The sequence below is a fragment of the Aphidius gifuensis genome, linkage group LG2, assembly GCF_014905175.1.
Source record: "Aphidius gifuensis isolate YNYX2018 linkage group LG2, ASM1490517v1, whole genome shotgun sequence".
Taxonomy (NCBI): domain Eukaryota; kingdom Metazoa; phylum Arthropoda; class Insecta; order Hymenoptera; family Braconidae; genus Aphidius; species Aphidius gifuensis.
In genome coordinates, this window is record NC_057789.1 from 15,435,386 (window position 1) to 15,460,069 (window position 24,684).

The 24,684-nt window shown below is 28.6% G+C and overlaps 2 protein-coding genes and 1 non-coding gene across 8 annotated transcripts in view; all 3 read left to right on the plus strand.

The window, feature by feature from the left end:
- Positions 1-24,684, plus strand: part of LOC122849180 (protein spaetzle-like) — a 68,787-nt gene that overhangs the window by 17,581 nt on the left and 26,522 nt on the right. The gene's annotated exons all lie outside the window — the stretch shown is intronic.
- On the plus strand, positions 11,446-11,544 carry Trnay-gua. Its single transcript has 2 exons — positions 11,446-11,483; positions 11,509-11,544. It is a non-coding gene; the product is annotated as a tRNA-Tyr (tRNA).
- On the plus strand, positions 13,170-14,092 carry LOC122849182. Its single transcript, XM_044147796.1, has 2 exons — positions 13,170-13,281; positions 13,384-14,092. Exon 2 carries the CDS (start codon positions 13,393-13,395, stop codon positions 13,732-13,734), a length of 342 nt encoding a protein of 113 aa, XP_044003731.1. The 5' UTR covers positions 13,170-13,281; positions 13,384-13,392; the 3' UTR covers positions 13,735-14,092.

Here is a 24,684-nt window from a genome sequence, read left to right on the forward strand (position 1 = left end):
CAATGAATGAAATAAAAAGTTTATTAACTTTTGTATAAAAGGGAACAATATCAATTATTATACGCGTGCGTGCGAGCGTTCAAATCCAAGTATGGGTAAAAAAAATTTTGTAAATGAATTTAAATAAAATTTGAAAAGATTAAATTTTAATTTAATGATTTATAAGAATAATGCTAATGTTATATCGATGAATGATATAAGTAATTTACCAATTTTTTATATAAAAGAGCAGCAATTTTAAATTATTATACGCATGCGAGCGTTCAAATTCAAGTAGGAAAAAACTTTATCTATTTTTCTTTGTAAATGAATTCAAAAATTTGAAAAATTGATTTTCAATAGTTTATAATAATAATACTGATGTTATATCAATGAAAGATATAGGTAATTTATAAAATATTTTTATAAAAGGAGGCAAATTCAATTTATTAACCTCATGCGGATGTTTCGATTCAAAAATAAGAAAAAAAAATTTTGTAAATAAATAAAAATTTAAAAAGGTTAAAGTTTGAATTTAAAATTTATAAGAAATAATATTCATTCTATAACAATAGATGATTTGAATATCTTATCAACTGTAAAGGAAATAATTTCAACTGAGGCGTGGGTTCGAATTTCAGTAAAAACAAAAAATTTTTTTTTTGTAACTAAATAAAAATTTGAGAAAGTTAAATTTTAATTTATCAAATTTAAATTTAAAATTTGTAAGAATAATATTAATTCTGTATCAATAGATGATTTAAGTATCTTATTGAATGCAAAGGAAATAATTTTAACTCAGACGTGGGTTCGAATCTTAGTAAAGACAATTTTTTTGTAAATAAATAAAAATTAACAAAAAAAAAAGGTTAATTTTTAATTAATTAGAATCAAATCTAAGATTTATAAGAATAATATTAATTCTGTATCAATAAATGATTTGAATAACTTACTAAGCGCAAAAGAAATAATTTTAACTTGGACGTGGGTTCGAAACCCAGTAAGAACAAAAAAAAAAATTTTGTAAATAAATAAAATTTAAAACGTTAACTTTTAATTGATAAATTCCAATTTAAGAATAATATTAATTCTGTATCAATAAATGATTTGAGTAGTTTCTTAGCTTTTTATTAAAAAGCGAACGATCTCAATTATTATACGCATTCGAGCGTTCGAATCCAAGTAAAGAAAGAAAAAAAAATTTGTAAATAAATTTTTTTTTAAAATTTGAAAGGAATAAACTTTAATTTAAAAATTTATGAGAATAATACTAATATTGTATCAGTAAATGATATGAGTAGTTTATTAATTTTTATATAAACGGAAACAAATTCAACTTTATATACGCAGACGTGCGTTTGAATCCAAGTATTAGTAGAAAAAAAAAATTTTTTTTTTTGTAAATAGGTTTAAAGGCAATTTGAAAAGATTAACTTTTAATTCAATGATTTATAAGAATAATACTCAATGAATGATATGAGTAGTTTATAAAAGGAAACAAATTTAAATTATTATACTCATGCGAGTGTTTAAATCCGAATAAAGGAGATAAATTTATCTATATTTTTTTTGTAAATGAATTCAAAAATTTGGAAAAATTGATTTTCAATAGTTTATAATATTAATTTTTATATAAAAGGAGGCAAATTTGAATTATTAACCTCATGCGGATGTTTGAATCCAAGTAAAAGAATATTTTTTTTTTTTTTTTTTTTTTTTTGACAATAAATTTTTAAAAAAATTTGAAACGTTAAATTTTAGTAATTTATGAGAATAATACCTATATTATATCAATGAATGGTTTAAGTAGTTTATTAACTTTCATATCAAAGAAACCGAATTTGAATTATTATCCGCAGACGTGCGTTCCAATCCAAGTATGAAAAAAAAAGAAAGAAAGAAAAATTATATTTTATTTTTCTTTTGTAAATAAAATTCAGAAAAATTTGGAAAGATTAAGTATGAATTTAATAATTTATAGAAATAATACTAATATTATATCCATGAATGATATAATTAGTTTATTTACTTATATATTCAGAGGAACGATTTTGATTACTATACGCATGTGCGCGTTTGACCCCATTGTAAATAAATTTAAATAAAATTTGCAAAGAATAAAATTTTCTTTTAAAAATTTGTAAGAACATATTAATGAATGATATAATTAGTTTATTAACTTTTATGTAAAAAGGAGATACATTCAATTTATTGTACGCCTGCGAGCGTTCAAATCTGAGTAAAGGTAAAAAAAAAATGTTCTGTAGACCAAATTTCAAAGACAAATTTGAAAGATTAAATTTCAATTTAATAATTTATAGGAGTAATACTAACATTATATCCATGAATGATATAAGTAGTTCATCATTTTTTATATACAAGGAATCAATTTAAATTGTTATACGCATACGTGCGTCCAACCTCAAGTATAGAAAAAAAATATTTATTATTTTTTTTTGTAAATAAATTTAGAGAAAAAAAATGAAATAAATTCGTAAAGATAAAATTTTAATTCAATAATTTATAAGAATAATACTAATGTTACAACATATTAAAAAAAATATTCAGCAGTAGAATGTAGAGGGGAGCACGGCCATTGCTTCTCGATAGTGACCGAGGGTTGTTAGGACCCACCCTTAAGCGTTGGCTAGTCCCGCTTTTCCAGACGTTCTAGCCACGCCTAGCTAAGGGAGGGATTAGGGCCTTAGCTAAATATGCCGCTTTTCCAAGGAGGCCGTCCTCCTTCCCTAGTCCATTTTCCTCCCGCGTGTCGTGTTTTTCACGTTTGAATTTTGTGTATATGTATTTTCGTGTATATAGTGCATATATATAATAACAAAAAAAATTCATGAATATCTAAGATTTACACGCAATCCAATTAGCAATTATTATTATTATTGAAATAGTGATTGTCCCAAGGATTAACTACTTTCCAATTCTTTAAACAAAATCAAATTAATAATTATTATTATTGTTGAATAATATATATTCAAAGGGTTAGTTAAATTTTAATTATTCAAATTGAACAATAATTATTTAAAGGGCTACCTGAATTATTGTTTATTTAAATAAAATCAAGTTGTTCATTATTATTATTATTAAATAGTAAATATTTAAAGAATTAATTAAATTTCAATTATTCAAATGAAATTTAATTATGATTTACTGTTGTTATTGAACCCCAATTATTCAAAGGCTTATTTAAATTATCAATTATTTAAATAAAATCAAGTTGATAATTATTATTATTATTGAATAATAATTATTTAAAGGGTTAGCTAATTTTGAATTGTTCAAACCCATACGGGTTCATAATTATTATTATTATGGGATAATCAAACATGTATATATAAAGAAAAAAGGAAATCAGACTCCAATTGTTTACATCAATTGAAATTATTAATTATTATTATTATAACACCAATAATTAGATAGGGTTTGTTTGCACTCACTTACGTCATTTGTTTGTTAGTAATAATTATTATCGTTATTGGGGTTAGTTATTCATAGTTAAGGTTGAAAGTAAATCGCATCGGTGGACGAAGTTTGGGCCTGAGAGGGTGCGCATCTACAAATGGTTATAAAAAATATTATCAGTGCCCCTCTGTCCAAAATCTATTCCCTATACTGGCAGGTTCGTGGTAGTATGTGTGTATGCAGTCTATCTGGATAGACACACACATACTACCATAGCCAAGAAACATGAGACAGAACGACGAATAAAAGAAAGAGAATGACCGCTAATGATAGAAAATTTTGATTCTAAACGTGGACCTTGAGATAATTGACGCACTTGTGTAACACTGAATTTACAATTAAAATTATAACGAAGTTCACTTTTACATTTGTTTGATTTAATAATTACATAAAACGCTTTACTATACTTTACAGGTCGTAGTTAAGACCAAATTCATGACCACGAGGTCGTTGATTGTTATATTTAAAACAATTAAATATTTTTAACAAGCAAATTCTTGCTTAAATCGGCCAACTATAATTTACTTTATTCAATATTTATTTGATTAAATAATTTAACACAAAAAGTATGCATTTGAATTTAATTGAAAAGAACAAGACAATTTAGACCATGCGGTCTGAATTTATTACAAGTTATATCCAATATGATTTTAATGAGTTTTAATTAATAATTTGCGTAACCAAATATTACGTAAATATAATCAAAAATATTTAAGCAAAATAAATCAATGAAATATTGGATAAGTATAACTTACAGTTTTCGGCTGGTGACTCTTAAAATTATTCTAAGACTTTTTAAAGCACTTATTAAAGCAGTTGAAGCAGTTAAAGCAGTTAGAGCTGGTAGTCACAGGATCAGAGATCCCAGTGAACTGATCGATATATTGGGTCAGTGGCACAAGCTAACCGTAGGGTAGGTCGGGAATATTCGGGGTGCTCGGGGATGCGTTTGCTCCCTCGAATGTTACCCTTATAATTTATAAGATGGAGCTAGGGGTATCCAATTGGACCCTGAATATATAATTTTATAAAATACAATTTATATGAAATAAAAAAAGTTCCGCGCTTACCGCAGGACATTACAATGTTATTAAGTTATAGTTTTTAAAAAATAATTGGAGTAAAAAAAAAAAAATATGTAAAAAAAAAAAATTTATGAACTTTTAACTTGAAAAAAAGTTTCAGCTATTATTCATTTATCATTTAACAGTATCTTTTGTTAATTAAAAAAAAAAAAAAAAAAATTTCATTAAAAAAAAAATTGCCCATTTTAGACACCCTGTTCATTTTAGACCACTCTCCTCTATACCATTTCTCATTTGGCGGTTTACTCTTTAAAACAACTCCATCGGTATTTTTTGAATATAAAATCAGCGCTCTGATGAATTATTTCGTATGCTTACAAATGTACCCATAAAGAGTTCTAAATGATCTTGAATCATTGTGTTGAAAAGTTCAATAGAATTTATATGGAAAGAAGTTTGGAGGAGAAAATTTGTTAACTCACTAAACTTCCTACACAGGTTCGTTAATATGAATAAGGTCCACGATTGATAATCCTTAATGCCGTATCAAACAGATAATTTCCGCTGATACTATTTGGATTTCTTGATCTTTTTTTGATGCCAGTGATAGAATTCCAAGCGGAGGATTGCGTTTACAATTTTTCCCAAACTCAAATGTTTCTAATCTATCGTTAATCGAGAATTGATTAATTTATATCATATTGATTCATATTTCCAAGGAATTCCGGAGGCAGTAATGGCATATTTATATACATTCCACACATTTTCCTGGAACTTCTTGCATGACTGGAAAGAGGATTATATGTCTCAGAATCATCGATATATAAAAATAAGGGCATATCTCTTTTTCAATGGTTAATAGTGTAGATGTTGAAATAAAATATTTCAGTAAAGGCAGTTTTAAGGTTTTACAATCATAAGATCTAAGCCAATTATTTAAGAAAAATTTTGAACATTTTATAAAAGATGTTAAGGAAGCTGAATTAAAAGGATCTGGTTGGAGACTGTTTGAAATTCTTCATCTCGAAATCCAAGTAAATGATTACTGCAAAGTAGTAATTCATTTCATAGAAACCAGTAAAACTCCAAAATTATTGGCAACTCTAGACAATAAAAAAAATTTTGTGAGCCATCTAGACTCGCGGGTTTATTATGTGTAAACATCTTCGGCGTGTTGTTGTAATTGAATACAATAATAATAAGTACACATTTAAACAAATTTTTTTCATTCATTTATAAAAATATTGTTTGTTTTTATTTCATTTTTTTCCATTTTCATACAATTCTTGTTGTTCAGTAATTTTCAATAATCAATAATTTTAGGATTTCGATATATCGATTTTTTGTTCCTAATTTTATAATAACGATTGATAAAACACATGAAGTAGAAAAAAGAGTTCAAATAAAATTTTTTAATATATTCCGAACGGCTGGTAAAAATATGTAAGTATTGTTTGTTTGGCTATAATTGAGACTAAATGAAAAATATAGCTAAGGGAAAATTTAGCTATGGAAAAGATGTAGCTGAAGGAATAATTAAGCTAGTAAAATTATGTAAATATTGTGTGTTTAGTTATAATTGAGACTAAAAAAAAGATTAAGTGGCTAAGTAAAAAATGTAGCTAAGTAAAAAATCTAGCTAAGGAGAATATGTAGCTAAGGAGAATATGTACTTCGCCTAACAAATGCAAGCATGACCAATAAATACAAATGAAATACTTGTATATTAATGCATACAACGGTATATATATAACAATAAATAAATAAATATATAAATACTCGCATTTAAATTCATCTATACTACAGAACGTCTGATGGTAACGGTTACCGACCGATTACCATGGCGCTGCATGGCGCAATGTAGACTGACAGAAAATGGAGTCCTGCCCAGATCTGTTACCAGATCTGACGTCTAAACTCAATTTTTTTCCTTTTACTCCATACCCAACCCGCGCCTAAAGATGTTTACACATCAAAAATTATGTTATTCATTATAGGAATTTAAAACAATAACGTTCTTTAGGAATGCCTTTGAGCTATATACCTGTTGAACGAATGTGTTTGAGTAAAAGTATATATAAAAGAAAATATGAATGATATAAATAAAAATAATTGTTAGAAAATAAATACACATTGATTAATTGTTTTTTTATTTATTAGTTTATTGATGATATCTATCCATTGATTATGACTATTGTCAAATCCAAGATATTTTACATACATCTTATTCCTTCGTCTTACTAAAATTTTTTCAATCAAATAAATGTCGGAAGATCGAACTTTTTGTACCTCTCCAGTATAAAAGCGTGCTTGTATCGGACTTCCTTGATAGTCTTCAAACTTATATGTTACAGGTAATGTTTTATCAATTTCAGTAATTGCGAATATTTCGTTAGTCCAATTTAGTTTATATCCTTTAACAAAAACATGTTTGTATTTACTTATTCTTATATATGTTGACTTAATTTGAATTTGATTTTAAAATGATAACGATTTAAACTTTCAAATACAGTCTGTTTTAATATTTCTATATTTTTACCAACAACTTTAACTGGTTTTATTTTAATTGTGCGATGTTTTGTATTATTATATTTTTTAATTAATTCTGGCAGCAATTTTGACCATTTATAATTTCCTTGCATTCTAAATCCACAAAACATTTTGTTTTTTAGTGCTCTATTGAACCGTTCAACAATTGATGCTTTTGAATGAGTGAATGTTAAATACATATGAACGTTATATTTCTTTAACATTGTTTTAAATGTTGAACAATAAAATTCTGTTCCTTGATCCACATAAAGATTTTTACATATTCGACCTTTTTTGAATATTGATTCCATCGCTGCTGATACCTCTTTCCCAGTTTTATTTTTAAGTCCAACAGCCCAGCTGAATTTTAAGAAAATATCAATGACTGTTAAAATACAATTATATCTAGAGTTGACCTTTGAATGTTTAATCACTTCAACAAGATCAGCTTGCCACGTTTGATCCTTATCACGAATGTCAACTTTACGTCGTAAAAAATTTTTTCTTGCTGGAGCTTGTACTCACGCACAACGTCTCTTTTATAATAAGTCATAATTCACTAACCAATGTCTACTGACTGAATAATTTTTTTCTTTTATATTAATATATTAATCAACTTTCTCTCAACTCTTCAATAAGTGACATGATCTCATTATCACGATTCGGATTACCAGCTGCTCTCGAAGCTGTTAATGTTCGTAATCGATCAACAAGTTCATTAGCATCATCCCAGTAGATATAATTAAGTCTAGAGGGATTTTTTTTTCTAACAGATATAACCGTTGGTAATAATCCAGTACCATAATGCTCATTATTATTATTATGAAATGCAATAAAATCAATATATTTTTTTGATGCTGGATTTTTTATTGGCATATTAGATCTATGGTATTGATGATGTGCGTTTGTATTATTGATAATTTTACCATAATTTTTTTCATCGATATCAGTTATATTTCTTCTATCTGGTGACTTCATAAATAATAATTCCATTATTCCTGGTGTTCTTTTGTAAGATGTTTCGAAAATATTTAATTCATCATCAATGAAGTCTATTTTCGCATTGCCGATTATATAATCCGACTTCACCTTTTTTATACCATCATCTTTATCCCACTGTATACTATTGATTTTGTTTGAGTCATCATTTATTAAATCATAATTTGTTTCTTCTCCAACGAATGTTTTTTAACCTTCATCAGCACTATCATATTCACCTTCTTGTTAGTGAATTGATTTTCCATTATCAGAAGTACTATAATTGTTCTCATAAGTTGAATTATTTTTATTATTATTTGTATTTTCTCCATCTAGAAATAATTTATCATCAATTTATGATTTTTTGTTAATCGTTGTTAATGGCAATTGTGCAGCTAACTTGTTGAGCGATGTAACAACAGGTTTAAGATATTCATTCGCAGCTTCTAATATATTTTTTTTTCCTAATTTTATCAATCGATATATTTTACGGATAACATCTTGAACTTTTTCAATTTCACTTAAAAATTTCGTTTCATCAACTAGATCTTGCTCACAAAGAGGCATGTTGATCCTTTCAGATTTTACAATAAACTAAGAAAGATAAACACATCGTTTTGTTTCTTAAGGTTATAAAGCAGTCAAAATTTTTTTTATATCTACATTCCAAAATTTTTTTTTCCAACAATCCACACACATCTGACGAAATTTACTATACTCCATATCAATAATAACATGATCGTGATGTATGTGCTTTAAATTTGTATTATCTTGTGGGAAGATAATTAAAAAATTAATATTATCACGTATTAAATGTTTTGGTATTCGTCCATATGATCGACATAATTAAAAAGAATCAACAGCTTTGTGTCTTCCCATACAAAAAATGCTTTTATATAATCCTGCTTTTTAGTTGCAACGTCATTAAATATAAACAACGAATCTGGTTTTGCTTCGTCAACTGGTACGACTTGATCGTTGTCAGAAAATTTATAATAATTTATTTCTTCAAGTGGTTCTAGTATCTCTTTCAAATATTTATAATTTGGTTGGTACAATGATTTACTATAAATGTAAATATTCGGAAACCGTAAACCATTTGGATCAACAATTAAACTCATTTAAGAGTTCGTTTTACCACAATTACTTCCTCCAATTATCGCACATCTTATTGTATTTGGTAGTAAATCACCATGTCGTTTTTCTATCAAACCATTACCACTCGTTGATGTAATTATATCAAAGTTTATAACTGGTAATTTGAAAGCTTGTTGCTGATATTCAATCATGATGAGCACTAAGCTCAAATCCTATAAATTCGACTGTTTTATACCAACAAGCAAATCAGTCTAATATGAACTATAATTGAGCATACATCAAAAAAGAAAAAGAACAAAAAACGTTGTGGAAAAGGAATACTCAATAAAATAATCAACAAATTACCATTCGAACTTCATCTGCCTAGTTATTTAGACTGAGGACCGGGTACCAAGCTAGAAAAGCGTTTAGCAAGAGGTGACCCGGGAATTAATCCTTTAGACGCAGCCTGTAAAAATCACGATATTGCATATTCGACAAATCGTAACGATAGCAAGGCAAGAAACGCAGCTGATAATATTTTAGCTTGTGAAGCAGCTAAACGTATTTTTTCCGAAGACGCAAGTTTAAGTGAGAGAGCAGTAGCTACATTCGTTACTGGAGCAATGAAAATAAAAACAAAATTTAGTATGGGTTGTGTTACTGAGAAAAAGAAATGTATGGAAAGAAAACCATTATCTTCACTAAAAAATAAAAAAGGAGACTGCGGGAAAATTAATAAAAAATAAAAAACGCACAGTTAAAAAAAAAGAAAATCAAGAAAGCTGAAGGGATTAAATGATTCATCTTGTGCAATTAAATTAGCATTAATAGGTGCGAGAGCAGCTATTGAAACGAATGGTGGCAAAAAAGCTATTACTGTGCCTAGAGTTTTAGCAGTTGCTAAACATATCGGTGGTACTCTACCACTTTTAATTCTAATTTTCTTAAAAATTAATAAATCGACTTGAAATTTTGACTATAGCTTTATTATAAGCTACCGATTGCAACAGTATGATCAAAAAACTCATTTATTCATGAGGCTCAGCCGCAATATTGAAATCATCGGCAAAAAAAAAAAGAAATGTTATAACTTAATAAAATAAATACAACATAAAATAATTGTCCTAGAAAGTTCGTTTAAAGCTCAAAAGATGAGTCTCTGAGAACACTATCGCACGTGATAGGAAACATTTCTTCATCATTTTTTTTTTTAGAAAACTTGAGAAATCTTAAAATTAGATGATTTTTTCCATCATTCGAAAAATTATAGAGTGAAAACTAGACTGTCAGTCGTAGTGTTTTTTTTCTTGCAGAGATTCAGCTGTATAAGAATAGGGCCATAAAAAATATTTTTAAGCAGGAATGGATGCAAAAATGACGGTTTTAAGGCAATTTTAAGGGAATCTCAAAAATGGCCACCTCGGTAACTCTTGACAGAATTGTCGTAGAGTTTTCGTATATAGCTCAAAAACGCGTCTCTCGAATACCATATATTTAAAAAAAAAATTATTTTCTTAGGAATCATAGCTATCTAGAAAAAAAAAAAAACTTTTTTTTTCGATTTCTAGTTTTTTTTTTCGCTCATTTAAAAGTAATTTTGTAGGTGGGTGAAAGGTGTAAAAACCACATATTGCAAAAATTATAAATTCGGCAACTCTCGATAGGATCGTCGTAGAGATTTCATCTTAGACTCAAAACAAGCGTTTTCAAAAACTCTAGAGCCGCATTAGTAGTATATATAGGACAGTTCTGGCTGACCCCCCGGCTGTGATTCGCGGGTGATTTCGCGGAATCCGCGGATATCTCCCCAGGGGGGTCCGCGAATTAATTTAATTGGGCCAAATCTCCCCGGGGGGTCCTCGAATTAATTAATTAGGTCAAATCGCCGCAGCGGGTCCTTGAATTAATTAATTAGGTTAATTAATTAATTTAATTAGGTCAAATCGCCATGGGGGGTCCGATTTTTTCATAAGACGCCATATTGGTTTTTCTATAAGACGCCATATTGGATTTTTCGTAAGACGCCATTTTAAATTTTTGAAATTTTGAAATTCCCGGGTCCCATTTTTCACACGACGCCATATTGTTTTTTTCCGTCTGTCGCCATATTGGATTTTTTTTTTCAACGCCCTATTGGTTTTTTTCGCAAGACGCCATATTGGATTTTTTTAAATGTCATCTTTGGTTTTTAAAGCCGCCATCTCGTGTTATTATTATTATTAATGGAAAAAAAAATATTTTCCCTAACCGGGATTTGAACTCAGACCTTTGGCATGAGAGTTTGGCACGCTATCCTCTGAAACAAACAAGAGATTATGCTATTCCCTGTCGGTAAAAGAATATTCCTTCAAATATTATTCAATGAAAAACTAAATTGCCTTCGATAGCTCAGTTGGTAGAAGCGATGGACTGTAATTGGTTTGATTAAAATATGAGAGACATCCAGAGGTCGCTGGTTCGAATCCGGCTCGAAGGAATATTTTTTTTTTTTTTCCATTTTATAATAAAATAATGTTGATGGAATTAAAAAAAAAAAAATTTGTCTTGATGATGGTTCGAACTGAGGACCAATCATTTTATAGGTTGGAACCTTAGCTCTTGCATCATCAAGACAAATTACAGAAAGTATTGTAAGTAATTCCATTATTTCATCATCTATTTGATGTTTATAAAATAAGTTGTGGAGGGGGGTAAATAGGAAGTGGAAGGGATGGAAAAAGAGGGGAGTGAATATCCAGAGGTATAAAAGGAATATCATCAGTTCAGAACTGGTCACTATACAGTCGAGTTGAGTTGAGTTAATATATTAAAACAAAATGTCAGCATTCATTGATTTTCAAGGATTTCAAGAACCTCAAGGTTTATTTGTTGTAAAAGAGTTAGTTATCCAACCTATAAATTCAAGATCTTCACCAACTATAAAAATATTCAAACCACCTTGTGAAAAATCACATCTAACAGAAGAATATAAAAAAACTGTGAATAATTGTGAAAACAATTATCATGGGATATCTTGGGAAGCTGGTTGTGATCAATATAATAACGTATCAACAATAATCATTGAAGAATTAGTTGGAAAGTTTAATTATTTATTTGTCAAAGGTGAAGATAGAAAAAAATGGTTAACATTTATTTTACGTTTTAATCCAATGACAATTTTCAATTTGGAAGACCTAGGATGTCCAGATATAAAAATATTAGAGATGGAACATCCAGCAATACGACATGTGAATTCACATCCTTTATGCAGTTCTTACAAATGTGCATATGAAAATGCACAGAGATACAAATACTGGTATATTAAAAAATTTTCAACAAGAGCCAACATGAAAAAATCCATTTTACATTTTTGTGCAGTTGAAAATATAACTGACTTGACACAAAAAGATATTGCTGCACTTCCAGTGATGGCTATTATAAAATTTGCATCACATCAAATTGATGAAATTTGGGAAAAATTATCAGTAGAACAACGTTCAAATCCAACAATTTCAAAATTAAAACGATGTAAAAAACATCCAATACAAAATGATTGTGAAGATGAAGTTGGAATATCTTATTATGTACTAGAAAAAGATTGTTTAAAATGTAAAGAAGGAACTGATAATGGAGAATTAAATTTTATTAATGAATAAATGATGCAAAACCAAATTTTTAAAAGTTGTTAATTTTTTTAGAATTATCCTTCCTTCCTTTAAATATAAGATATAAAAAAAAATAAAGATTTAGTTTGTATAATAAAATAATAGAAACAAGTTTCAACATGTTTGAACAGGGAAAAAAGATACTGACTAGATTTCATTGTTATAAAAATTGATGAATCATCTGACAACAATGGATTAAATTTTAGAAAATATACTGAAACATGTTCAAACAGGAATTATTAGCTTTTCTCAAAAGAATATTTTTCACATCTATTGTTATAAATTCCAGAAAAAAGATTAAAGGATTAAGAGATTAGAATAATAGAAAGTAAAAACTATTTTCTAAGAAGAAAAAAATTTTAGTCGGGATAAGCATAACCTGTTTTTCCCTTCTCCCACAAAATATTAACCAATCACAACGTTCCCCCACTCTTAGTGAAAAGAGGGAAAGGGAACTTTTTCGTTGGTGGGGGACCTGAGATTTAGTATATATTCTCGTGCACAGAGACTAAGCATCACTCATCGTTCAGTCCATCAGCTGTAGTGCGCCCAGTCTTAGAAACCAACAAGTAAGTTTTAACATATATTTATAAATTTTTATTAACTTATCAATACTTTCAATGTTTTTCAATAATGTATTTTGTTAACTAAAATAACTTTTCCATTTACAGATATTAAAAATGGGTTTTGCAAAAGCAAAAAAACTTCAAAAAGCTAACGAACGCAAATCATTGAAAGATTTAAAAAGAAAAGTAGTTTATAAAATTACTAAAGTAGCGAGATTTCCAACATCAAAGTATGGTCCAGCGCTAACAGTTGAAATCAACAATGAAAATTATGCATATCTACCAAAAAGATTTGCTACACATTTCAATCAAGATGATCAAGAATTTAAGGAGCTAGAAAATGCTGTCAAGAAAGGAACACTAACCATGGTTCTTGATGGTGAAAATAACCAAGATGTAATATTAGATGATAGTACATATGATCTACGTGATTTCGATGATGATGAGGAAATGTGAATAAATAAATAAATAAATACACTAAATCAAATTATTTTCGTTTGTTTTTATTTAATTAAAACCATAGGTTACAATTAATTTATGTTAACTTATGTACTATTCCACTTATTGGTCTATATTCAATTATTTTATCATGTAAAATTAAGCAATATGCTGTCGTTCCTTGAGGAAAATTTTCTTTTGATTCAAATTCCAAGCGTACATCTACAGCACCAGTCTTCAAAAACTCATTTTGTTTACTACAATCAATAACAATTAATGGAGATTTTTTAATAAAATTATCTTTTGTTACTAAATCTATTTTTGAGCCATAGTAAGACTCTGCAAAATTAGCATACATATCATATAATAAAGCAAATTGATTTTTTTCAATATCTAGATTCAAATTCCCATATGGAAAAATATGAGAATTAAGATAAAGTTTAACATTTGTTATTTTACAATGATCAAAATGTGTTACATCTTTTTGCCAATCATTTTTTCTATTTGATTGAAAACCAAGAATAACATAACGTGGCTTTTCCAGTTGAGTTGCAGTTTTCACTGTCCATATATGATGAGTTGTTTGTGGCAGCAATGGATACTCATATAAGTCCCACGATCTAAATCCAATAGAAATGACAGGATCTTTTTGTATATATTTCATTATATCAATTTTATTTTTGTTTGATAACATTATATACGGTACAAGCCATTCAATTTTTGTAAGTTTTAAATCAAATTCTGGCATATTAGGAACTCTCTCATTATCTCGTACGATCGCATTCAAATTTGAACGTGATCGTATCATAATGAGTTCATGTTTCGCATTGACAATTATTTTTTGATAATCTTCAGCAAAGCCAAAAATTATATTTAATGGAACGCATATATCAAAATATCCATCATCATTCATCAATTTCATACCATTTTGATTTATCCACCCTGCATTTTCATAATTCATTCTTGAACTTAATGACAAATAATTTTTCATTGTAGATGTTATACCAACATTCTTTGATTTATCAATTAAAACTCCATTTAATTCATAACGCATTTCATCAAACAAAAAACACATAGCATTATTTACTAACGTTAAAGGATAAATATCAGCAAGTGGATCTTCTGCATTTGCAGCAACACGTTCTTGCGTTAATTTTCCACTCATACGTATGTAGCTTTTTGATGGTAGAACAAACAAATCTTGATTCTGTATTGATATTCTTATTTCATCACTATTATCGAAGCTCGTTGATCCAAATGACTGATGAGCATGTAGCTCATAGTTGGATATTTCATTGTTAAATTGAACTGGCGCGTTTATATCGAAAATATTTTCATCACTCATTTTGACGTGTAAAACAATTAAGACAAGTTATATTTATCCAATTAAAGTTCCAAAATTTTTTTTTACTTTTAGACCTAGACTCTGCAGGTAATTTATATTCTGAGATGTCAACTTCTTGACTGCTCGATTCAGACTGACTGGAGGTGTCCATGATGTGCTGCTTTTATACGATGCCCCACGTTTTATAGCGCGTGAATTGAAGCAAATTCCCATTCCTATGATTTTACGTGTAACGTAATGGTTATTGTTTCACCACGGAAATTCACTAATTTTCCGTTTTGATCAACAATTTTTAATTGTAAATGATCAATGGTTTTAACAGTAATTGGTAAATAGATTGGATTAGCTGGTACTTCAATTATTTTATAACCAGGTGGTACAGCAGGAAAAAAGTTATATATTGTATGAACTTTTTGTTGATTCGTAAGCTCCTGTTGTAATGTTGCACTCGATTCTCAATGTATTCACTTTTAAAATATTAATCGGGTAGTTTGATTCATATTTTGTTTTAGAACTCAATATTCTCGGTGTAAATCCTAGTAAACGTGCTGGTGATTTTGGTTTTACAAAATCAATGTCTCTTTGTAATATATATGAATGTAGAGTATTTTTATTATATGTAATTTTGATATTATATTTTTCTAAGTAAGCAGCTAGATCATCTATTTCATAACTTCCAGTTGGTATTTCAATTGTATCATAACTGTTCAAATATGTAATCATATTATTTTCATGATCGATATTTGGTAATGAATTAAATGATAAAAATGAAATAAGTGCTAATGAATAATTTTTTTCACTTGATAATTGTATGGGTGGAAAGTAATCAGTTTCTAAGACTGAAGATTTACCGGTGAGAGTTAAAGTAAACGTATCGTTCATTGTCAAGGTTGATAAATAACTGATTGGAAATTTTCTTTTCTTCTGCTTTTATAGTTTTCCTGTGAGAAATGCGAGACATAAATGTCCACAATTATACGTATTCCAATCTTGATAACGTTTATGATTATAATTGATGCTACCAACATTAAGATAACTGACAAGATCTTTCGGTGGCTGTAAGTTGCCAAAACTATCAAAGTATATTGCTGAATTTTTATTGAGTTTTTTATATGCTACCCAATGTGTTCCAGGATTCCTTTTATCATCTAAATTAATGATTCCACACTCTTGTTTCCAAGGTCCATCTTTTGGCATATCATTTCGCATAAAAACTCCACGAAAATTAGCAATTTTTGATTGTTTAGCAAATTTTAATAAATCACCGTCAGTTAAAGCTCTTTGTGGTAGCATCAGTTGAAGTTTTTTGGAGAGAGATAAAGTCCCATACCGCTTTTATGTGGTGTTAAATAAAGTCCTTTTCCTATGGCAATCGATTCCATCATTTTATTGTGTCGCTTATTTTCATTTAATTGTTCTTTACTTGTCTTTACTGCATTGATAGCTTTGACAACACCAGATGCTCCACCAACTAATCCACCCAATGCTGATATAGCTGAGAAAATCGGGATTAAAAGTGGTAGTGCACCACCGATATGTTTAGCAACTGGTAAAACTCTAGGTACTGTAATAGCTTTCTTGCCACCATTTTTTTTAATAGCTGCTCTCGCACCGTTTATTGCTGATTTAATTGCAACTGATGAATTATTTGATCCCTTCATTGCTTGTTTTGCTGCTTGTACGATTTTTGAAAATGATATTTTCTTTTTTGTTATTTTCTTTTTTTTAACTGCACGTTTTTTATTTTTTATTAATTTTCCTCCAGTCTTTTTTTTTATTTTTCTATTTTTCAACGAAGATAATGGTTTTTTTTTTCTCGTACATTTCTTTTTCTTTTTTTCAGTAACACAACCCATGCCAAATTTCGATTTTACTTTCATTGCTCCAGTAACGAATGTAGCTGCTGCTCTCTCACTTAAACTAGCGTCTTTCGAAAAAATACGTTTAGCTGCTTCACGAGCTAAAATATCATCAGCTGCGTTTCTTGCCTTGATGTCGTTGCGATTTTTCGAATATGCAATATCGTGATTTTTACAGGCTGCGTCCAAAGGATTAATTCCCGGATCTCCTCTTGCTAAACGTTTTTCTAACTTGGTACCTGGTCCACAATATGAATAACCAGGCAGATGAAGTTCAAATGGTAACTTGTTGATTATTTTATTGAGAATTCCTTTTCCACAACGTTTTTTGTTCTTTTTCTTTTTTGATGTATGCTCAATCATAGCTTATAACAGACTGATTTGCTTTGGTATAAAACGGTTGAATTTATATGATTTGAGCTCAGTGCTCATCACGATGGATTACCAGAAACAAGCTCTAAAATTACCAGTTATAAACTTTGATATAATTACATCAAAAAGTGGTAATGGTTTAATAGAAAAACGACATGGGGATTTACTACCTAATACAATAAGATGTGCGATAATTGGAGGAAGTAATTGTGGTAAAACGAACGCTTTAATGAGTTTAATTGTTGATCCAAATGGTTTACGATTTGCAAATATTTATATTTATAGTAAATCATTATACCAACCAAAATATCAATATTTAGAAAAGTTACTAGAACCACTTGAAGAAATAAATTATTATAAATTTTCCGACAACGATCAAGTCGTACCAGTTGATGAAGCAAAACCAAATTCGTTGTTTATATTTGATGATGTTGCAACTGAAAAGCAGAATCATATAAAAGCATTTTTTTGTATGGGAAGGCACAAAGCTGTTGATTCTTTTTATTTATGTCAATCATATGCACGAATACCAAAACATTTAATACGTGATAATATCAATTTTTTAATAGTCTTCCCACAAGATGATACAAATTTAAAGCATATACATCACGATCACGTTAATATTGATATGGAGTATAGTAAATTCCGTCAGATGTGTGTGGATTGTTGGAAAGAAAAATATTGCTTCCTGTGTATCGATAAAGATAGAGATATAGATAAAGGGAGATATAGAAAAATTTTGACTGCTTTATAACTATAAATAACAAAACAATTTGTTAAATTTTCTCAGTTAATTGTAAAATCGCAAAGGATCAACATGCCTCTTTGTGAGCAAGAACTAGTTGATGAAACAAAATTTTTAAGTGAAATTGAAAAAGTACAAGACGTTATTCGGAAAAAATATCAATTGATAAAATTAGGGAAAGAAAATATATCAGATGCTGCAAATGAATATCTTAAACCTGTTGTCACACCGCTCAACAAATTAGCTGCACAACTGCCAACAACAACGGTTAGCAAAAAATCATTAATTGATGATGATAAATCATTTCCAGATGAAAAAAATACGAATGATAAAAAAAATAATTCAACACATGAGGACAATTTTAGTACTTCTGATATTGAAGAATCAGTTTATGAACAAGAAGCTGAATATGATACTGCTGATGAAGGTGAGGAAACATTTGTGGAAGAATCAAATAAAGATTTAATAGATGATTACTTAGGAAAAATCAATAGTATACAGTGGGATAAAGATTATGGTGTAAAAAAAGTAAAATCTGACTACAAAATTGGAAATGCGAAAATTTTCTTTAACGATGATGAATTAAATATTTTTGATACACCATACAAAATAACACCTGGATTAATGGAATTATTATTTATGAAATCACCAGACAGAAGAACTATTACTGATATTGATGAAAAAAATTATAATGAAATTATTAATAATACAAATGCACATCATCAATATCATAGATCTAATATGCCAATAAAAAATTCAGCATCTCGGAAATACATTGATTTTATTGCACCTCATAAGAATGATAATAATGAGCATTATGGTACTGGATTATTACCAACGGTTATGACTCTTAGAAAAAATAATCCAACTAGAGTCAATTATATCTATTGGGACGATCCGAATGAACTTGTTGATCGATTACGATTATTAGTAGCATCAAGAACAGCTGGTAATCCGAATCATGATAATGAGATCATGTCAATTATTGAAGAGTTGAGAGAATGTGGATTAATATATTAATATATTAATATAAAAAAATCAGTCTGTATACATCCGTCAGTGAACTATGACTGATTATAAAGAGACGTTGTGCGTGAGTTACACGCTCCAGCAAGAAAAATTTTTACGACGTAAAGTTGATATTCGTGATAAGGATGAAACGTGGCAAGCTGATCTTGTTGAAATGATTGAACATTCAAAGATCAATTCTGGATATAATTATATTTTAACAGTCATTGATATTTTCTCAAAATTCAGCTGGGCTGTTGGACTCAAAAATAAAACTGGAAAAGAGGTAACAGCAGCAATGGAATCAATATTCAAAAAAGGTCGAATATGCAAAAATCTTCATGTGGATCAAGGAAAAGAATTTTATAATTCAACATTCAAAACAATGTTACAAAAATATAATGTTCATATGTATTCAACATTTACTCATTTAAAAGCATCAATAGTTGAACGATTCAATAGAACACTAAAAAACAAAATGTTTTTTGAATTTAGCATGCAAGGAAATTATAAATGGTTGAAATTGCTGCCAGAATTAATTAAAAAATATAATAATACAAAACATCGCACAATTAAAATGAAACCAGTTGAAGTTGTTGGTAAAAATATTAAAATATTAAAACAAACTGTATTTAAAAGTTTAAATCATTGTCATGTTAAAATCAAATTTAAATTAAATCAACATGTAAGAATAAGTAAATATAAGCATGTCTTTGATAAAGGATATAAACCAAATTGGACAAACGAAATATTCACAATTACTAAAATTAATAAAACATCACCTGTAACGTATAAGCTTAAAGACTATCAAGGAAATCCAATACAAGGAAGCTTTTATACTGAAGAGCTACAAAAAGTTCGACATTCCGACATTTATTTGATTGAAAAAGTTTTGAAAAGACGAGGGAATCAGATGTATGTAAAATATCTTGGATTTGACAATAGTCATAATCAATGGATAGATAATCAATAAACTAATAAATAAAAAAAGCAACGTGTATTTATTTTCTAACAATAATTTTTATTATATACATTTATACAATTTTCATTTACATCATTCATATTTTCTTTTAAATATACTTTTACTCAAACACATTCGTTCAACAGGTATATATCCCCAAGGCAGAGTGTCAGTTTCACCATTAGTTAACTGTCGTTTATCATCTTGCCAACAGAGAGCAATTTTTTCAATTGTTCTTGTTGTTACTTCATGTTTATGTGATCTTATAATATTTTGTTGCTTTTTTAAAATAACATGATTAATTAAACAATTTTTATAATCATCGAAAGTTATTTGTCTTACAGTTGATCTTTTGACGCCCTTTGCTCTCATATGAACACGTTTTTTTAATGAATTATTTTCATCTGCTATAACATAAGAGTATAATTTACTTCGTAAACCAATGAATTCTTTCATTATTTTTCCATTATTCTCATCTTTCATAATACCAATAACTTTTTTATTTTTTAATTGAATTCCATATTGATTATTTTCTGGATAATCAGATGTATCAAATTTATCAGGATTATTACGTATTAAATCATATGGATTATGACTAAATATGTGGTAAACAGCAGAATCAGTATCACCATATAAATACTTGACTTTATCTTCATATTTTGGTTTTATGAAATTATAATGGAAATCATACATATATGTTTTTGACATTTCCAAAATAGAAAATCCAAGATAAATTGGTTTATTGAAAAGTATACTTGTTGGTTTCATCTCAATTATTACAAGATCGTCAATGATTAAATGACTGTGAAAGTTTGGCTTTGAGATATAAAATCTTGCTCCACCTCTACCACCATATTTTTCTACAAGTTTTATGGATTTACGAGTTCTTACAGACTCTAGAGTTTTACCATAAATTGCATTAATGAATAATTTTCTAAGATCTTTTTCAAATGCACTACGTGCTTTCTTTCGTAACTCTGTATTAAGATCAATATAAGATTGAAGCCATGCACTTTGTTCAAATTTTAAAACACGATGAACTTTAGTAATAATCATCCCCAAAGAACAATATTGTTTTAAATTCCGGTAATGGATAACATAATTTTTTTTATTATCTAGAGTTGCCAATAATTTTGGAGTTTTACTGGTTTCTAGAGGTGGTTTTTCGCGTACTGGTGCTAGTGGAAAATCTTTATGGTGATGATGCAAACTTGCAGGATAATCTAAATCAACTTCAAGAATGTATCCGCGCAGCAGTTCAAAGATATCCAAAATCAAGTTGGAAGATATTCTCTTCCTCCTCCAGGATTATATTCACTGCCCATATATCGATTATTTGCTTTTCCATATCGATTCGAGACTTGTGATAAACCACCTCTTATACCTTGCTCAATAAACAACATCATTTCAGGATCTGTCAACAATTCTAGTTCAATCTGAGTATATCTCAACATTGCACTAAAACTAAGTCCAGGTAGTGTATAATAATGTGCTGGATCTAACTTATATGTATTTAAACAATCAGCTCTGAAGCTTTCAAAAACATCAGCTAAAAGGGCAACATCAGTTTGTAAATATAAATCAGAATATTCCCCAAGTGTTTTTATTTTGAACTTTTGCCAAACATTCAGAGCATGTGCATATGCTTCATCTGAAATATTTTCTTCATTCAATTTTGAATAAAATTGATCTTTCGATGGAAGTGTTGTATCATCAAATTTTTCCCATTTATCAAGATAATCATATGGAAATACTCCCTTCTTTGTAATTAAATTGAATTCATCATCATTTTTACAGAGACTTTTCGTTATCGATTTTTTATTATCATCTAGATTATTTGATAATGAATCTATAGAACTAGCCATAAATCTATATGAGTCGATGAATCTGAATTTTATGCGGGTACCTTTGACAGATTTGTGAATGAAATATACCTTTCTTTGTTGATTCCAAGTATATCAATTTTACCTCGGAACTGGTTTTCAGTTTTTTGATGATGAAATGTGCATCATAGCCTGTGAGATTGTGAAATACTACAGGAATGATACATGATTCTTGATAATTTATATTGCATATTTGATGGGCGGCACCTCGGTATTCTGAAGTCCAATGCGAATGATCTCTTACTCTTACGTCATTTTTCGTGAAATTTTTATCACAAATATGACATTTTTTAGCATTCAAAAATTGTAATTCTTCATCTCGTGTGAGAGACATTGGTTTAATATCATCTATTATTTTATTGACTTGATGAGCAATTTGTTCAAGCTCTGTAATAAACCATTCAATTGAATTTTTACCTCTATGAAGATTGAACTTGGAAAGTGAGTCATCATAACTACACTTTAAATAATATGCTGCACTACTTGGAACATGTTTTTGATAAATTTGATTTTTTTCAAGTTCTTCACTCTGCACTTTTTCCAATAGACATTCTAAATCACCATAAATTATAAACGGTACCGTTAATTGATGTTTATAACTTTTAAATTGTAAAATATTATTTTTTGCAGTCGGTAATCTCATTGCACTTTTACATTTTTCACTACATAATTTTTCATGATTATCACAAGATTTTTGAGATTGAAAATGACATAAGCAACGATCACATATTATTTTCCTTCCATCATGTTTAGAAATCTGTGCACTCACTAATCTTGACAAGTTTTTGATCCATGCAAAATGATATTGTGACAAATTTTTTTGTGAATTGAAATCATCAACAACAACAACATCATCATCATCATCATCGTCTTCAGCTTCCACTTCTCTTTTTACCATTAAAAGATGAATCGTTTTATCAGATTCATTTTTGCTTATAAAATATGGTACAACCCTTTCTTTTCTACGTTTTTTTTTTTTTTTCTCATCATCACTTTCATCATCATTATCATCATCGTCATTATCATCATCATCATCATCATCAATACCATAAATATTAATTTTTAACTTATTTTGTTTTTCAAAAACTTTGATTTTTTCCCATGTTATCGGGAAAGTTATTCCGCTACAATTTATTTTATCAAGATGTTTCATATAATGACTCACACGCTCACCATTTTTTGGCACTTTGTATAAACATGCTAAAACTGACCAAATGAAACACAAATTATCAGAATTTTTTACGTTTACAACTGAGTGAGTTTTCAGTATCCATGATGGCATTTCAACGAAAGATGAATTACCACCTTGCAGTGGTATGTAATCATTGACTTGGATTTCAAGATGAAGAATTTCAAGCAGTTTCCAACCAGATCCTTTTAATTCAGCTTCCTCAACATCATCTAGAAAATGTTCAAAATTTTCCTTGAATAATTGATTTAAATCTGATGATTGTAAAACCTCAAAACTGCCTTCACTGAAATATTTTGTTTCAACTTCCACACTATTATCAGATGGTTTTTCAATTTCATAGTTCAAAGCTAATACAGTATTGACTTTGAGTGCATTTTTATCTTGTAAAATATGAGCTATCTGACTAATTAACATTTTCTTAGCATCAGAAAGAAAGTCTTTTACATCTTTATGTTTTAAATTAATTATAACGCTGGTCTTCATTCTGTTTCTAAATACATTTTCTAAGTCTTGCCATTCAATGTAGTTTTCAGTAGAAGCGTTTGATACATCAACTGTTGCAGATGCACCTGCACCTCGTACTTGCAAACTTTCCAATTTTGATAAAAAACGTGTCAGCATTATGACTGTTGTCTGAGTCATTTTTCTATAAGCGGTTGGCAAACTTCGAAGTGATTGATTATAATTTGTAATATCTCTACGTAATGAAACAATTGTCGAACGGATGCGATCAGGATTCGCGTCCTGTTGTAAAAGTTCAACTGTTTTTCGGTAATCCTCTCGGAGTATTCTCTGTGGTTTAGTTGGATCCATTTTATTGATAATTGTTTGGTTGACCTAAAAATTAAAAAATAATTATAAAGAAAGTTATATACTGACAATCTACAAATTTATTAAAAAATTTCATAAAATATATGAGGATTGCAAAGATAATGACAAATTACTGAAATTTTTGGAGGTTATGTTACTTTTTTAGAGAAATAATGACCTGGTGCAGAAAATATTAATGTCAAACGATAGCTGATGGAAATCTAAGGATAATTGCTTGAAAACATTTCAAAAATATTCAAGAATGGCAAAGATATTAATGGATTACTAAAATTTTGAAGGTTATGTTATTTTTTAGAGAAATGATGACCTGGTGCAAAAAATATTGATGTCAAATGATAGCTGGTAAAAATCTAAGGATAATTGCTTGAAAACATTTCAAAAATATTCAAGAATGGTAAAGATATTAATGGATTACTAAAATTTTGAAGGTTATGTTATTTTTTAGAGAAATAATGACCTGGTGCAAAAAATATTGACGTCAAATGATAGCTGGTGAAAATCTAAGGATAATTGATTAAAAACATTTCAAAAATATTCAAGGATGGCGAAGATATTAATGGATTACTAAAATTTTTTTTAGAGATTAATGACCTGGTGCGAAAAATATTGACGTCAAATGATAGCTGGTGAAAATCTAAGGATGAAAGACTTAAAACATTAATAAAATATTCAAGAATGGCAAAGATATTAATGGATTACTAAAAATTTTTAAGGTTATGTTATTTTATAGAGATTAATGACCTGATGCGAAAAATATTGACGTCAAATGATA